The following is a 19,033-nucleotide window of genomic DNA, read 5'->3' on the forward strand; positions in this document are numbered from 1 at the left end:
AAAGTAAAATTTTAAAATACAAATGACAAAATAACTTTATAATAATTTAATTATTTTATTATTTTATATAAAGAAAATTTTATTTATTAAGGTCTAAAAATAATATTAAAATTAGTACTATTAAAAAATATTTTAAATTTAATATTATGAAGAAAAAATTAAAAAATTTATATATAAGGATTAATTTGATTATTTTTTAAAATTTTAAAGATGAAAATGACTTACATCTGAACTTTTAAGAAATATTTTGATTATAAATAACTTTTACATGTCAAATGACACATGACGTGTTAGGTGTCACTGACCAATCATCTAATGACACGTGTCACTTAACATGACACGTCATAATCTAACTAACAAAATAATCAATTTGATTTACGTTTTATCTTTCAAAGACTAATATGACTAAAAAATTATTTAAAAACTAATTTAAAGAATGAATGATCTTTCAATGATAAATTTGACTATTAACCTATAAAATATAAGATATCAATTTATGTTTTAGATGTGTGTCTCACCATTGATGTGTTCCTCTTACACACGCACACATGTAAATATCCCAATATGCATATTTATTTTACTTTAGTTATTTTTGTATTAATTAAAAATTTAAAAATAAAAAGTAATTTCAATTTTTTTATTAAAATATCTTATTTAATAATTAAGTTATAATGTAGACATTACAATATTTATTGAGTTTTTTTTTTGTGAACAACCAAGAGAAAAAACAAAAGAGCAGAAAAGAAAAAGAAAAGAAATCAGGTTCTTAACAGCAAGAGAGGACAAACCACCTTTGGCGGCTGGTGCCAAAGGTGAACCTCATCAGCTCCGCTACCTCCAGATCCCATCTTTGCCAACCGATCTGCCACGATATTAGCTTCTCTCGGGATAAGCTCAAAACGAATATCCCAATCCCTTCTTAACTTCAAGTCAAAGATCAGTTGTATCACTTCTTTTTCAAGATGCCAGAGTGGAACTTGCCAACTAGTCACTAGCTCAAAAGCTGATGCGCAATCTGTCTCACAGACAACAAGCTTAAGACCCGCCTCCCAAGCCCAAGCCAAACCTTTCCATATACTCCACAACTCCATCTTGATGACACTAGATCCAAAGGAATTTCCTAAGCATCCCATTACCCATTGACTGGAGCTATCGCGAATTACCCATCCAAAACAAGCACAATCATCTCCTAAGTTCACACTCCCATCACAATTTAACTTCCAAGCACCAGGTTTTGGCGGAGACCAAGACAGAAATTTTAATCCCTGGATGCAACATACTCGATTCTGAGTTGTATATTCAAAATCCACCATGCACCTGCGAGCCTTGTATGCAATTGACCCAGCAGATCCAAAAATTCCCTGAAAATTACCCATATTTCTGTCTTGCCAAATTGACCATATTATAGCTGCAAATTTGGAACAACCTTCATTGAGGAGGCCATGCTTGAACCAATCATGCACCTCGTGAGAGCCAAAGAAACACACATCAGAAAAACCTAGAAAAACCCAAACTGATCGCACCACTTCACAATCCCGAAAACAATGAAGAATTGTCTCCGGAAGTTGATTGCAACGTGTACATAAGGATGAGGAGGAGAGATGTCGCCGAAAACGCAGATATTGAGTTGGTACAGCATCATGAAGGCAAAGCCACACTAGGAGCCTCAACTTTTCAGGGACCCGCGCCTTCCAAAGCCAAAGCCAATTGATATTCCTATCCCAATTCAACTTATTCTGAATTAACCATAAATATCCTTGTTTAGCAGAGTAAAGAGTGTGCTCCCAACTCCAATCCAAATCACGACCAGAAACCGAAATATGTACTAAACTAAGAATGTCTTCCCTTAAGTCCATAGGAATAAAAGAGTAAATCCTCTCCAAATGCCAAACTCCATCACGGTAAACATCTTCAATGGTCAAAGCAGCCTCACAAATATCAAGAAATTCAACCCTCGCTCCTACTGGCCCAGAGTGCAACCAAGAGTCAAACCAGAAATTCTTAGAAAGAGCTCCCACTTTCCAAACAAACCCTTCCTTTAATACGGAAGCTGTGTGCACAATAGACTTCCATATATACGATGAAGAACCCATTGCTTTAACTGCAAATATGTTTCTATTCTGGAGGTATTTTTGAAGCATAATCTTGACCCACAGTTTCTCTTGATTCATCAAAATTTGCCAAACTAGCTTTCCTAATAAAGAAAAATTGACCAACCGCGACTCCCGCAAAGCAAGACCTCCAAACTTTTTCGGAGTCGTCAAAACTCTCCAAGATGCTAAATGAAGACCACGGTGATTATGACTACTACACCAAATAAAACTTCTAGTAAACTTATCAATGTTAGAGCACACACCTGATGGAAAAAGGCTTACTTGCATCCTATAAATAGGTATAGAAGATAAAACTGATTTAGCAAGGCAAATCCGACCAGCTTTATTAAGGAAGCGACCTTTCCAAGATGCTAGCCTATTAGTAAGCTTATCAACCACATCATTAAAATCAGCTTTAGTAACTCTGCCATGCTTGAGGGGGACACCAAGGTATTTTCCCAGAGAATTAGCAAATCGGATAGAAGAAATACCAGTGAAGAGATCCTTACGTTGTCTAGAAACATTCATAGAACAGATAGCACGAGATTTGTCAAAATTCACCTTCATACCAGATGCTCTGCAAAAGGTGGCCATAGTGTCCAAAACATGAAGCACTTGAGATTTCTTCGCTTTGCAAAAAAGGATAAGGTCGTCTGCAAAAAGGAGATGGGAGATTACAGGACCTCCCCTAGACACAGTCACTGGTTTCCATCTACCAACCTCCACTTGCCTAGCAATGAGGCAACTCAACCTCTCCATACAAATAACAAATAAATAAGGAGACATCGGGTCTCCTTGCCTCAAACCCCTCTTTGGCTGAAAACCATCCAACCGGTTACCATTCTACATTAGAGAAAGGGAGGAAGACTTTACACATTTCATAATAAGAGAAACAATAGTACCTGAAAAGCCAAACATTAGGAGAGATTGCTCCAAAAACTCCCAGCTCACCCTGTCATAAGCCTTTTCTAGGTCAATTTTAAAAGCAAGAATACCTTTCTTTGATTTGGTTTTCTTCATAAAATGGAGAACTTCCTGGGCTACAATAATATTGTCTTGGGCACCCCTTCCAGGAATAAACCCTCCCTGCAGAGGACCAATGATATCTTGTAGAAAAGGTCGTAACCTCTCCACAACCACCTTAGTTATAATCTTGTAGATGACATTACAGAGGCTGATAGGACGAAACTCTTTCATGCGAGACGGGTTATCAACTTTAGGAATCAGCACCACCAAAGTGTCAAACAGAGCACTATCCAGATCAAACCCAGCGAAAGCCTTCTTAACAAGTTCCCATACCTCTGTACCAACCACTTCCCAATATTCCTTGAAGAAAAAAGCCTGAAAACCATCGGCACCTGGGGCCTTAAAAGAGTTCATGCCCATAACCACCTTCCTAACCTCTTCTTTAGAAACATTTCTTGTGAGACTTTCAATAGCCTCACGAGATAAAGAAGGTAATTCCTGATCCCCCAATCACATCAAGTTCTACCTGTTCCACATTACAAAAAAGATCTCTATAAAATCCAATTGCACATTCTTCGAGTTCTTGCGGATCAGTACTCCATCTTCCATCCTCCAAAAACAACCCCTGAACCTTGTTACGCTTCCTCCGCATAATGGTTTGCATATGAAAGAACTTAGTATTTCTATCTCCAAATCTGACCCAGTGCTCTCGGGATTTTTGATACCAAAACAACTTCTCTTGCATAAGCAGATTACTATATTCAGCCTGTAACTCCCTTTCTTTCTGTATGAGGGATAAAGCATCAACTCTCTCCATTCGCTGTTGGATACTGGTCACACGCCTCTCCAATTCCCTCTTTCTTTTAAAAATATTCCCAAAGACGTCTCGGTTAAAGGCCAAAGCATCATCTCTGACCTGAGAAAGGCAACGAATAGGATTGGGTCTACCCTTGTCCCAAGCACCCCTGACCACCGACAAAAAACTTAGGTGATAAGACCAAGCTACTTGAAAACGGAAAGGTTTTACCCCGACTCTTCTATCATTACCTTGACATCGTATCATAATGGGACAGTGGTCAGAATGCATCCTCGCCAAATTCTCCACATAGCTTTCCGGAAAACGAAAACACCAAGCATCAGTAGCCACAGCCCTATCCAGCCTCTTCGAGATGAACCGATTACCCTGCATATGTCTGAACCAAGTGTACAAAGATCCATGGGCTCCCAAATCAATCAAACCACACTCATCTAGAAGAGCTCCAAACCGCTCTACCCTTCGAGAGACAAAGTTCCCACCTTTAACCTCAGATGAAAGAAGGATCTCATTAAAATCCCCAATAGCTAATAAAGGACCTGAATAATTTCTAGAAAAATCTGTCAAAACCCTCCAAGCTTCTTCCCTTTTGCTAGGAACGGGACTTACATAAATTGCTGCACAGACCCAAGAAAAACCGCCATTCGAAAACTCAACACACACCACTTGCGAACTCGCTGCCACGACATTGCAAGATACTCCGGGCCATGCAGAGAGCACCCAAATACCTCCACTATGCCCCTGAGCTTCTTCAATATGAATAGGAATATAACCTAATCTGTTCCAAAAGACAGCCATCTTTTGGAAAGCACAATGAGTCTCTAAAATGATAAAAACGTACGGATGAAAATTCTTTACCAATTGTTTCAGATGCACCCGAGCCAGCTTATTTCCAGCTCCTCTCACATTCCAAGCTATAATGTTTGCACAATCCATATTAATATTACTTGGAGTGAGACCCACACCTCAGATTATTTGAGGGTAGTGAGCGGGGTCTCCACTGTAACCACACTGTGCCCATTCTCAATCGGAGAATTCTGAAGAGAATTAGGCCTTAATCTCTTTAAATTACTTTTGAATGGCGTTTTAGAAGTCCCCGCGCCTTGCGAATAAGCCCCTGCCCGTTCTGAACCAGGTCCTTGCTTGCCACCCGTCACACCTTGAGCAGAGGTAAAACCTAACGAAGCTAATTTAAAGTTCCTCGCTTGTTTTAGCACTTGATTGTCCTTACTTATGTGTAAAGCTGATTCAACCACATTGATGCCTTTCATAGCAGGTTTTCCTTTAGCAACATAATTAGAAGATTTATCCACATAAACTTTTTTGGACTTATCCTGGTCATGCCTACCCAAAAAGACCTTCTTGCCCTTTGCCTTTCTTTCCACTTTGGTCCACGTTGTATCCCCTGCATGTGTCCCTTCCATTACATGCACTTCCTTATCCTTATTCTTCTCTATCCCAATTGTAGTACTACCAAAAACAAAAGGCTTCTCAATATTAGAAGAAAATGGCACCTGATCTATCTTCTCATGATCTTGTTCCTTGTCTTCATTCACCCCTGTTTTATCAATGTTCGCTGAAATTGAACTAATCAATTTACAGTCCACACCAACATGCCCATAACAACCACACGTATTGCAGACCAACTCAAGGCTTTCATATTCAACATCCAAAACCCTCCCATCCATCTCAACACTACGAGTAATGGGAACGCCTAAATCAATCTCCACACAAGCCCTCGCATACTTCCCTCTTGCTGCCATCTTAGTTGCTACATCGACTTTCACTGGCTTTCCCACCGCAGCGACGATCCTCAACATAGCCTTCTCATGGTAGTAACGAATCCCTAAGCCGTAAAAGCGTACCCATACCATGGTGGATCCAAAAACCTCCTCCTCTGAATAGAACTCAGGTGACCATGGTTTTACAGCAAGATAGAACCCAGATATCATCCAAGGACCACCAAGTAATACCCTCTCCCGATCTTCGAAAGCATCAAACTTCACCAGAAAATAACCATTTCCTACATCCAGAACTTGAAACCCACCCTTCAATCTCCACACCATACCCAGCTTATGCACCATTGCCGTGTAACTTATATGCTTGCCCAAGACTTTGACGACGATCGCTTCCTTATATGGTACAGATAACGCCGCTAGCCCTTCTTTTGAGAAGATGACCCGAGGAGGATGCGAATCCCCGTGGTTCTCTTTGATCACCTTGGCTAGCCTCTCTCCATCTAAAGCCTCATTCCAAAGCATAGGAGACGGAGACTTCTGTCCAGTCACCATGTCGCGGAAGGAAACCTTTTGAAAGCCATGTTCTTCCTTAGAAACCCTAGTACCCTCCTCCTTCTCACCAGATACAAACCCCCCGACGCTCTCTCCCTTAGTTCTACCGCCGGCATTACTGGTTATGTCACCCTCTTCGTGAATCCCCCGCTCACTCCGTCACTCATACCTAAACCCTAGTCTCGGTTATAACAAACTATATTTATTGAGTTTAACATCATATAGGGGTAATAATAAAAAAATCTTGATAAATATTATATTAAAATATAAAAATATATGAGAGAGATGCCAAACTAAAATACCAAACCTATATATAACCATTTTTTTGAATTACGTAGTAATTGTTAACATTTTTTTTTTGAAATAATATTGTTATTATTAAACTACTCTTTTAATTTACCTATAATAACAATAAAAAAATTTTACACCAATCTATAAATTTCAGCTTATATATTTAGACTTTTATAATTTTTTCAATTAAAAAATATATAGTTAATGAGTTATAACTCAAATGACATAGTCTCTCCATACTCACTTAAGAAGTTACAGGTTCGAGTCTCTCTATCTTTAGTTAAAAAAAAAATCAAGAAATACATAACACAATCTTCTTTATCTTTACAAAGTATTAGATAATTAATTATGGTGTCACAAATCACATTAAATCAAATTTGTCTTAATTCGTTTTTTACACACAATTTTTTTTTATTATTTATTTACCAAATATCTCCCAAATTACTGTTACTTGTTCAATTTTCACCCTTTACTTCTTTATGATGTTCTTTATCTATCTCATTTCAATTTTAATATTATCTCCATTTCAAAAAAATTTTGCACTCTACAGGCCAACAATTTGAGAACAGTTGATTTTGGCAAAATGAAAGAGGAATTATATGTCTTTGAATCCAATTTCAGTAAAAATCCATTCACTACTCATTTCTTAAATTTCATCCGATTTTCACCCATTACACCTTTAAATATATGGTATTTTCATTTAAGAAATCTTTTTGGACAAAGACTCAATCATTTACATAAATATTTTTCTTTTATTTTTATGCATCATGATGAGGCTTGTGACATTTGCCATCTTTCTAAGCAAAAGAAATTTTCATTTTCTTAAAATTTTAACAAATTAATGTAAGTTTTGATTTACTACATTTTGATATTTGGGATTTGTTTCAACAAAATTCTATTCATAATTATAAATATTTTTTTATTATTGTTAATGATTTGAGTCGCTTTATATAAGTTATTTTATTAAAATCAAAAGGAGAATTTCAAAATCATGTAAAGAATTTTATTACTTTAATTAAATACAATTCAATTCTAAAGTTAAAGTTATCCATGTTGATAATGGACCAGAATTCATTTTACATTAAGGGTATTATTCATCAACGTAATTATATTGAAACTCCTCAACAAAATGAAAAGATAGAACACAAGTATCAACATATTTTAAATATAGCTCGTCTTCTTATATTTCAATTTAATTTACAATCATCTTTTACACAATCTTCTTTATCTTTACGTAGTATTGGATCATTGATTCTGGTGTTACAAATCACATTACATTAAATTTGTCTTAATTCATTTCTTACACACAAATTTTTTCTATTATTGTTTATTTACCAAATGTCTCCCAAAGTATTATTACTTGTTCAATTTTCATCCTCCTTACTTCTTTATGATGTTCTTTATCTATCTCATTTCAATTTTAATATTATCTCCATCTCAAAAAATTTTTGCACTCTACAGGCCAATAATTTGAGGACAGTTGATTTTGACAAAATGAAAGAGAAATTATATGTTCTTGAATCCAATTTCGATAAAAATCCATTCACTACCCATTTCATAAATTTTATCCGATTTTCACCCATTACGCCTTTAAATGTATGGTATTTTCATTTAAAAAATCTTTCTGGACAAAAACTCAATCATTTATATAAATATTTTTCTTTTATTTCTATGCATCATGATGAGGTTTGTGACATTTATCATCTTTTTAAGCAAAAGAAACTTTCATTTTCTTAAAGTTTTATCAAACTAATGTAAATTTTGATTTATTACATTTTGATATTTGGAGTTTGTTTCGACAAAATTCTATTCATAATTATAAATATTTTTTTATTATTGTTGATGATTTTAGTCCCTTTACATAAGTTATTTTATTAAAATCAAAAGGAGCATTCCAAAATCATGTAAAGAATTTTATTACTTTAGTTAAACACAATTCAATTCTAAAGTTAAAGTTGTCCATGCCAATAATGGACCAGAATTCATTTTACATTATTTTTATGCTTCAAAGGGCATTATTTATCAACGTAATTGTGTTGAAACTCCTCAACAAAATGAGAGGGTAGAACACAAGTATCAACATATTTTAAATATAGCTCGTATTCTTATATTTCAATCTAATTTACAATTATCTTTTTGGTCTTATGCCGTTAAACATGCTGTTTATTTGCTTAATAAAGTTCCATCATCTGTAATTAATTTTAAAATACTATTTGAGATTTTATTTAATCATCTATCAAATTATCATAACCTTAAAGTTTTTAGATGTTTATATTTATTTCTATCCTAATGGGCTAATGGCAAATAGATCAAAATTTGATCCAAAGGCCAAAAAAGCTGTGTTTATTAGTTTTTAATATGGTATTAAATAATATATTATGTTTTATAAGATAAAAGAATTGAGATTTTTAGAAATGTGATTTTTTATGAATTGATTTTGTTCTTAGTCATAAAAAATGTCAAATTCCATACATTCAACCTAACATTGTCAGTCACGCTTTTTTTTTTAAAACAAGATTCAGTTAGTCTTCTAGTTGGACCCTCACTCATACTTATTAACCCACTTTCATATAATTTTTTCTTTTCTCCAACAACCTCTCATTCTTCCTCACTCTCGTATCCTAGCCAACTTAAACCCACCACCGAATCTATTTCAAGTCATATATCTTCTCCTCCTTTCGCAATAGACACTAGTCCACCATCACCTCTTCATTCATCCCACGTCACCTTTCTCATCACTTGAGCAACTCCGTCCTCGTCATTCCGACCGACTCACCGACTTTTAGCATATCTCTCTGATTACTTGTGTAATTTCTCTCTCATCTCCACAAATCTCTCTCGTTTAGAGTGTTGATATCTTCTATCTTCAGTTATATCTTTTTCTTCTCTTTTATCTTCTCATCATAAGTTTCTTTTATCTTTGTTAAATTCACTAGTGCTCAAATTTATATCCTTCTAATATATATTGATGACATTGTTCTCACTCGTAATTCTACTTCTGAACTTGCTGCCATTAAGTCTATTTTGTACCAACACTTTTGAATTAAAGATTTTGGCCATTAAAATATTTTTTGGGTATTGAAGTTGCTCAATTAGCAAAGAAAATTTGCTTATCTCAGAGAAAATACTATCTTGATCTTTTGGAAGATTCTGGTTTATTAGGTACTAAATCTGCCTCTGTTCTAATGGATAGTGCCACAAGACTATATCAAGACAATAGTCCTTTGCTATCTGACCCTTTTGTTTATTGTTGTTTGATTGGGTGTCTTGTCTATGTCACCACTATCCGACCAGATATAATGTATGCCACTCAACAATTAAGTCAATTTATGTCATCTCCTACTGACTCTCATCTTCAAATGGGCAAGTGTGGATTATGATATTTGAAAGTTAGCCTGGCAAAGGACTTTTTATTCCCAAGAGAATAAATTCAGCTTCTCGACGTTAGTGACTCTGATTATGCCGAATGTCCTCACACTCAGCGATTTTTAACAGGCTGTTGTTTCTTCTTGGGTAGCTCTTTAATCTCTTGAAAAACCAAGAAACAAACCACCATTGCCCGCTCATCCACTGAAACTGAATAACGTGCACTTGTCAACATAACTTGTGAACTTCAATGGATACTAAATGTGTTATAATTTTTACACATTTCTCCTATCCGGCCACCAATTTTATATTTTGATAATCCCCTCCATATTGCTGTTAATCCGATTTTTTATTAACAGACAAAACATTTAAAGGTTAATTATCACTTAATTCGATAGAAATTCCAAATTGGAGTGATGAAACCTCTTTCTATTTCCTCTCTTGAGCAGCTAGCTAATATTTTTACCAAATCTTTGCTTCTTCAATTCTGCCATCTTAATCACATCTTTTATCCTCCAAATAGGAGCATATTAAATGACTTTTATCCTTCGGGCGGGACGTATTTAGTTTTATTTTTATAATTTTTTCAACATCACACAATTTTCTTTATTTTTGTGTACTCTTTACATATTTTTTTTAATTTTATTCTGTTAATTACGGAGACAAACACTGCTATATTATACTTGCATCGAAATCTTATTAAATCAAATCGTATCCATAAACAAACATTACCTTTTAATATCACATATTATCATATCATATCATAATAGAAAGAAAACTCTAAAGTACTATTACTATACTATTTAAAAATTTTATGAATTAATGTTGCGTCAACGCGCGTGTAAAATAAACATGATTATTTTTTATCATATTATTATGCCATGTCAAATATAAAAATAATATCGGTTCTATTAAAAAATTAATTAATAGTAAAGCCAATTTCAGCTAATTAATTAAAAAATACATCTGTTAAAAAAATATTACTATTCTAATTTTTTGATTTTTAAAATAAAAAATAAAAAAATTTGACTTAATTGACTTATATTATAATTTACTCCCTTATCTTTTTAAATAATATTTTTGAATAATAAGCCTCCAAAAGCATGCGGTTTCATTTACGCGTTTGTACTACTAAACCATCCATGATTCAAACTGCAAAGAATGAGGAAGAATAAATGAAGAGTTTGTAGTTAGGTAGAAATTTGTAGAACACTACTTTAATAAATAATTATACATGAAATAAAATAGCTTGAATGCTTGTGTGTAGGTATCATTACATATAGTATGCCACAATAAACAATATTCACTTGGACAATATAATATAGTCATCTTCTTTTTCATTAAGTATAATATCAAAAGTTCTGACAAATTATAATTTAAATGACATAATTTTTTTATATTTATCTAAAAATTATGGGTTTGAGTTTTATTATTAACTTTAGAAGAAAAAAATATAACCCCAAAAGTCATCTTTAAAAAGAAAAAAAAAAAAACGTTCTCTTCTCTCACGCAATTTCTTTCAATCTATTCCGAATTTAACACAGAAGACTTCTATTAGTTAGAGAATTTGAGCATGAGTTTTTATTTATATGCATATAAGTCTTAGAATTATAGACTTCCCCATTAATTTAATATTGATCTTTTCAAATTATATAACTAAAAACGTATAAGAAACAGTAAATAATTATGTAATTAGCATTTTGGCAATGAGAATTGTTGACCATAAGACCTAACATAAATAATTATGTAGTTGTTTGAGTTGTTTAGATTGTTTAAATATCATATTCCACATTAAATTTTTAGGAGATGCAGCAGATTTTATGTCAACCTAATTTTTAATAAGTAGGTAGAATTTTATAACAAAGCTTGTTTATTTTCAACGAAAATTCTTAAGAATTACACGGCACGTGAACTCTGACCATAATTCATTCATGACATTTTGGTATACAATATTAATGTCAGCCCTCTGTACCGCTTTAATTTCATCAATTATCTAACAAGTTGTATTTCGGCAACCTGAATAATATATATATTTCATTGAAAATGTATAATAATTTACTCTTATTTTATATTTTTAGAGTATATATTTAAATAGGATTTTAAGAAAATTTGAATTAGATGTTTTTGTCTCTAAAAAAATTATTACATTAAAATTTTGAATTTTATAAATATAAGATATATAAATTTTTGATTTAATCAAATTTATTATTTTTATTTGGACAAATAAATTTTCAAAAATATAATAGAAAAATTTATGTCTTATTTTTATAAAGTTTGAAAATTCTTGATGGCCTAGAAAAGGAGATTGAATTTATGGTCTTTTCTTAATCTTGAATAATAAGTCCTCAAATTAGAAAATGAAACTTTGCTTTTGTTTAGACTACAAGATTGATTATATAGGAGACAATTTTATTTTGTCTCATAAATCGTAAAAAACAAAATCAGAGTAACGAAGAAGATGACTCAACCATATATCCTCGTTCAGCTGCCTTATGCAATGCAACCTACATCAAGTGTTGTGGTGGATTTTTCACTATCTTTTTAAGTATTACATACACCAATTTTTAAGGATTCAATCTAATCCTATCAGGAACAAACCAAGCTTCAACATAAGCTTAACTTGGCTAGGTTACTTTCTAAACTCTCAACACGCTAAGTGCTCACCCAACCTAGGAAGGAATATATCTCAGATACAAGATACAAAACGAAAATACAATCAAAAGAAACATGACATAAATTTTGGCTTTTCTCTCTAAGTACCCCTATTTACCTTTTTTCTCAATGACTTTTTCTCATAGTTATTAAAACCAGACCGGACCAGTCGATTCGACCGGTAAACCGAACCCAATACCGATCTAGTCCAAGCTTAAGACCGTTTAAGGTAGAGAACCGGTACAAACCGGTCAAACTCGGTGTGAAACGGTGAAAACCAGTCAAATCCGACGAAAATCGGACCGGTCCGAGCTGCTCGGTCAAAGTTGAAGGTGAATCTACCATGGACTAGCGATCTGCAACTCCACCGTGCTCTATGTGCTCCAGGCCCTCAAGCGCTGCCAAAGTGTCAAGGCTTGTGATGATTTTTGAAAAAAATTTCAAAATGCTTCACATGGGGAATGAATTCTCTCCATTGTTAAAAAAATTGAGAGTGTAAAGTATGATCTCTAACCCTTCATTGTTCTCTCTCTCATTTATTCTTGGTCCCACTTATAAAATTAATGATGGAAAGATCACACTTTACTCCCTCAATTGTTAAAAAAAATTAAGAAGAACCATTTCCCTTCAAATGGGGTCCGAACCCCTTGCTCCAGGATACAACAAACATGCTTGTACCACTAAACTGCAATGATTCTCATTAATTTATATACAAATTATAATACATATAGCAATCTTTCTTTTCACTTATATTCAATTTATTTTAATTTTAAAGTCACTCATTTTTAAATCAATTATATTTTATTTAACTATAAATTTCATTAAATATATACAAATTAAAAAGATAAACAAAAAAAATTTTTAATTAATCACAATTTTTTTTATGATTATATGTGAAGGTTGTAGTAGGTTTAGAGAAGGGGGGTTGAATCTATGCCTTTCTTTTATGTTACTGAAATGACCCTTTTAAATAAACTTTTAATTCTGATTCTGTTTGAACTCAACAGCGGCAAATTTATGAGACAATTTATTTTTGTCTCATGAATATCAGAAAACAGAACACAACAGAGAAGAGAGAAGCTAACACCAGCATGTATCCTGGTTCGGTTGCCTTGTGCTATGCAACCTACGTCCAGTCTCCTCCACAATAATGGAGAAATTTTCACTATAGTTAGAAGCATTACATACACCAATTCATAGGATTGTCCCAATCCTTTCACACTCAAGTTCTAACCTAACTTGACATTGGCTATACTAATACCTAACTCTTCACTCTTAGTGCTAACTCAACTAAGAAAGGGATACCTCACAGGTACAAGATACAAGACACAGACATACCTAAAGAAATTTGAAAATAACTCTAGGCTTTTCTCTCAAGTGTATCTCTCAACCTTTTTTCACTCATTGGCTTTTACTTGAGCTCTCTCAATATGCCTTTTCACTCAAGAAATTACAGAAAGATAAATATAGAAAAGTAAATTACAATCTGTAAAACATGAAGGAGATTGACTTCATCAACAGCCTCTTTGCTATGTGATAAACCAGTTAATTATGTCTCTGATTTAGTTCTTCATTTTTGGCGGAATGCTTCTTTGAAAGAGAGCACTGTCCAAGTAGAAGAACTTTTTTAGAGAGCTTCTTCACAGAACAAAACCACAATACACTGGGTTATCTCTCCTTGCTTCTGAATGAGCAAAAATCCTCTTTTATCTCCTTGCATGTTGCTGGGTTCTTCTTCCTAGGTCAACTTCTTGAGCACTGTGCTTCACCAACCCACAAACTCACTTTTTCTTATTAATCCTCATATTAGAAACTTTGCTTCTGACCTTCTCTTGTTGACCGAAAGGCATAAAATAGCAATCTCAAAAATCTTCCAATGGTAAACTGGATCTGAGCCATTGAAAAGCTACTTGGTCCCTAAGAATCACTTGTGACCGTAGATACACAGCAGGTTGAAACAGAAATCAACTTTTCCTTGTGTGCCATTTTCGGACTTGCAGAGAGATGGAAAGAAGAGAAGAAAGCAGTTTGCATGTAATAGAAAATGGGTTACCTTTAACCTTTACCTAAGCTTGATTTGGTTTGATATGGTCGATTTGACCTCAAATTTTCTTGCCTAACCTTCTCTTTCTTTCCTCTTCTTTGAATAGCTTAGGAACTAAGCACTTTCTCTTACTTGTGTGATTTGACTGAGACAGAGAAAAAGAACGTTGCTTTGGAAGTAAGATGGAGGAATTTGCTGAAATCAAATCGGAGTTGGATCGGGTTCTACTCAAGTTCACCCCGTTGGTTCCTTACCTTTGCTTCTTGAAGAGTTTTGCTTGAGATAGATGACTTGAGCTTGGTTTATTTTCACTTATCATTCAGCCACCAGCAAATTTCTTTTGTTTAACATTGGGCTGCTACATCACTTATTTTTGGCCTGTATTAATTTACCAAAATAATCAAAACTAATTGGGTAATTAGCCCAATAATCAAATGTTTGTCATCATTAATTATATTAGTTAATTTCTTAACTCAAAAATATGATATCTATTAATATTATTTTTTCAATATATTATTTTATTTTTTATCCTCATATGAAGTTGATAGTTGAAAATCGCTAAATGATATTTAGTTAAACTTGTCAAATCATCTAACGGTTCTTAAATATCAACTTCACAGGAAAACAATTGTATGTGAATTTTCACCTATAATAATATAATAATAAAATAAATATAAATTAATTAATAAAATATTAAAATTTAAAAATGATAATTATTTTTATAAAAACAAAAATAAAAATACTACTAATAAAGAAAAATAATTAAATTTTATATAATTATTTAATTATACCGAGTTAACCGGTTCGACCGGTGATTAGGGGTGTCCGCGGATCGGATCGGATCGGATATGGCCGAAAATTTTATTCGATCCGCACAATTTTCATCAGATCGGATCGGATATAATATCCGCACTATTTTAGTGCCGGATCCGATCCGCACATTTGCGGATCGGATCGGATCGGATATCGGATATATCCGCATTATTAAACCTTCTCTTTTTAATCATATTTCTATGTAAAAAAATTCGATAAAAATATTTCTTTCATACTTTTAAACTTATTTATTTCTAAAATATTTTTAATCAAACTCTCTTTAAATAACAAAAATAAAATAATAAAATATATGAATAATAATTACTAACTAAAACATACAAACAAGTAAATATAATACCAAACATATATATATTTATTTATTTTTTAATTATTATAGTGCGGATCTGCGGATCGGATACGCGGATGTAGAGCTGATATCCGCGATCCGATCCGCAAAGGGTGCGGATCGGATCCGATCCGATCCGATCAATTTGCGGATCGGATCGTATCCGCAATTTTCGGATCGGATGCGGATATTTACCGCGGATCTGCGGATACGATCCGATCCATGGACACCCCTACCGGTGATCCACCGGTTGAACTAGTGACCCAGTGACCCAGTAACTTTACCGGTTCGGTTCTGACAACTATACTTTTTTCTTAATGCCTCACTTATATGCCTTATACCACTGAATAGAAACAAAGAAAAATACAACATACAATCAGAATATTCAACAATAAACTATGAAGGAGATGATCTTTAACAGCTCTAAAGCTACAAGATGAACCAGATTCAACACTCTCAAGTATAGTTCTCCATCTTAGTGGAATGTTTCTTTAATTTGATGTAGAAATACTGTCCAAAATGTTGAGCAAGAACAGTACGTAAGCTCTCACATTCAGATCTTGGTTCACTCTCCTTTCTAGCAAACTGAAGTTGATTTTTCTTTTTGTATTGAGTTATGTTTCCACAGCTAGGGTTTACTTCCCAAAGTCAGCTCCTTAAATCTCGAACCAGCTGAAGTCTCCTTTTCTTTTTCTTTCATCAAATCAGAAAATCAGGAATTAGATATCAAAGTTAATCACAACAGCAGAGAAATGAGCAGCAGCAATTTGCTTCCTTAATGAATTTGTCAAATCCAAACCCTTAATCTTATGCTTTGACTCTAAATTTTATTATCAACCATTGATTTACAGTAGAATAAGATAGCCACCCCTTTTTTTATGTTATCCGAAATAGTTGTACAAAAAAAAGAAAAACTCAACAAGTAATTGACTTGCATCTTAATAAAAACTTCATACCTTTATCCTCTGATTTTACTTAATTTGTTTATGTTGATTTTGATTTGACATAACCTCTTTGATTAGCTTTCCTTTCTTCTGCTTTGGCGTTTAATAAGAGAGTGAAGCACCTTTTTCTTGTTTCAAGGCTTTGCCGGAATTGTGCATCAACAGAAACATATTACCTTTTGTTTTTCATGATGCTAATGATTATAGACTTATTCTCATTTAGCAATCTTGGATGCACTTAGTTTTTCTAATTGGGCTGTTTGTCTTCTTTGTTTGGTTTCACAATGAAATATGGACTTACAACACTAAGTACAAAGATTAGACGTAATTGAATTTTTAATACAATTAAAAGCAATGTTTGTCATCATCATTAATTTTATTTTTTTAAACTCAATAAAATTCAAAAATCATTCTTTTAGGGATGAAAACATCCCATGCAAAATTTCTTAGAAGCTATTTTATTTTTATTACAAATGTATGTTAAGTAGTAGTTAAACTTAACTTGAAATGCATGATAAACAAGAGTACAACCAAAATAGGTTTGATAAGTTTCAAACTTTGAACTTGGTATATAACAATTGAATACATGCAATTTTTTTTTTAAAGATATCATTCCATTGTAGAGAAAGGTTTCAATTAAGGAGGTGTTAGCTAGCCAGCAAAAAAGTGGGGAGGTCCTTGTGGTTTTTGACTAGAAAGTAGCCAGAACTAAATTTAATTAATGAAACACCTTTCCTTCTAACACCTGCAACTTCCCATGCAAAAATCATATCAATTGATATATATTATAATAATTAGGGATTAGGGAAGTTCTATGGTGGCATTGGTTTTGGTGGCTAAGAGTGGCATAAATTTGACCAACAAATAAAATATTGACACATAACAAAAAAATTAAATCTAAAACTAAAATGATTCTCTCTTTCTTATAATTTCTTATAATTACTTTTTATCAAAATAATTTCTTATAATTTTTTGTAATTATAAAAATAATTTAAAAAAATATTAAAATAATTTTTGAATTATATTTTTACTTATTATTTTTATCTTTAAAAAATAATTTCTTATAATTATTTTTACTAAAATGATTTTTTTATAATTATTTTTATTTTATTATTATTATTTTTAATAATTTCTAAAAATAATACCAAAATTATTTTTTAATTATTTTTCTTATTATTTTTTATCAAAATAAATTTTTTTATAATTATTTTTTCTTTTTATAATTTTGAAAAACTAAAACTAAAATAATATTCTTTCTCTTATAATTTTTTATGATTATTTTTAAACTAACACCAAGAGAAAAAATATCATTTTGGTGTTAGTTTTTCGAAATTACAAAAAAAAATCATTATAAAAAATTATTTTTTAGAAATAAAAATAATTAAAAAATAAAATAATTATAAAAAATTATTTTAGTAAAAATAATTATAAAAATTATTTTTTAAAAATAAAAAAATAATAAAATAATAATTATAAATATAATTATAAAATTATTTTGGTGTTATTTTTTTGAAACTATTTTTTATAATTATGAAAATAATTATAAGAAATTATTTTGATAAAAATAATCATAAAAAATTACAAGAAAGAGAATCATTTTTATTTTAAATTTAATTTTCTTGCTATATATCAATATTTTACTTGTTGATCAAACTTATGCCATCTTTAACTACCAAAACCAATGCCACCATAAAACTTCCATAATAATTATTAGAATAGAGAGAAGTTAAAATACTTGTGGAAGAAAGGCCAACAAGAAACCTTTGTGTGCTTTTTTGACCGAAGCTTCAAAGAATGCGGCCCACCCTACTTTCTAACAAAATCTTAAAACTAATTCACATCATTTGTTATGGTAGCATGGATGCATCTTTGGGGTTGAGCTTTGACCACTCAATGTTTACTTTATCTTCTTGAACTAATGATTTTTTTTCTTTTTGGCTCTTCTTTTAAAATAAAAAAATAATGAAAAAGAATAAGACATAAGAGGGATAACAAATAATCAACTTCCACCTAGGAGACTAGCTATAGAAGACAATGTTTCATCCATAAAAGTATTTGATAAAAGAAAAAGATGCTATACAAGACAATTTTGAGGTGGGTGTGTTATCATTTGTTCTCTTCTTTGTCCTTTGTACACACCATCATTTCATATGCATTAAGAGCATTATTTTCTATTGTGATGCTAGTTAGCTATAGGAAACCACTCTCTCTTGTTGCTTGCCTTGTTAATTTAACCTCATAACTTTATATGCTTCATTAGATCCTTTTATATGCATGAAATTCACCTTTTTTTTCCCGAAAGGGAATAATCATTTTAACTTAAAAAATAAATGACTTCATTCTAATTTCTAAATAACAAATTGGTAATTATTAAAAATTTGCTAAATTTTTTTTATGAATTCTCATAACAAAA

At 32.3% G+C, this 19,033-nt stretch overlaps 1 protein-coding gene across 1 annotated transcript; it reads right to left on the reverse strand.

Moving 5' to 3' along the window:
* Nucleotides 1-3,534: 3,534 nt before the first annotated feature.
* On the reverse strand, nt 3,535-4,809 carry LOC148547098 (uncharacterized). The gene has a single exon (XM_088495296.1). It carries the CDS (start codon nt 4,807-4,809, stop codon nt 3,535-3,537), a length of 1,275 nt encoding a protein of 424 aa, XP_088351422.1.
* Nucleotides 4,810-19,033: the final 14,224 nt, after the last annotated feature.

Source organism: Arachis ipaensis, chromosome B8, assembly GCF_059453495.1.
Source record: "Arachis ipaensis isolate K30076 ecotype BB chromosome B8, ASM5945349v1, whole genome shotgun sequence".
NCBI classification, from domain to species: Eukaryota; Viridiplantae; Streptophyta; class Magnoliopsida; order Fabales; family Fabaceae; genus Arachis; species Arachis ipaensis.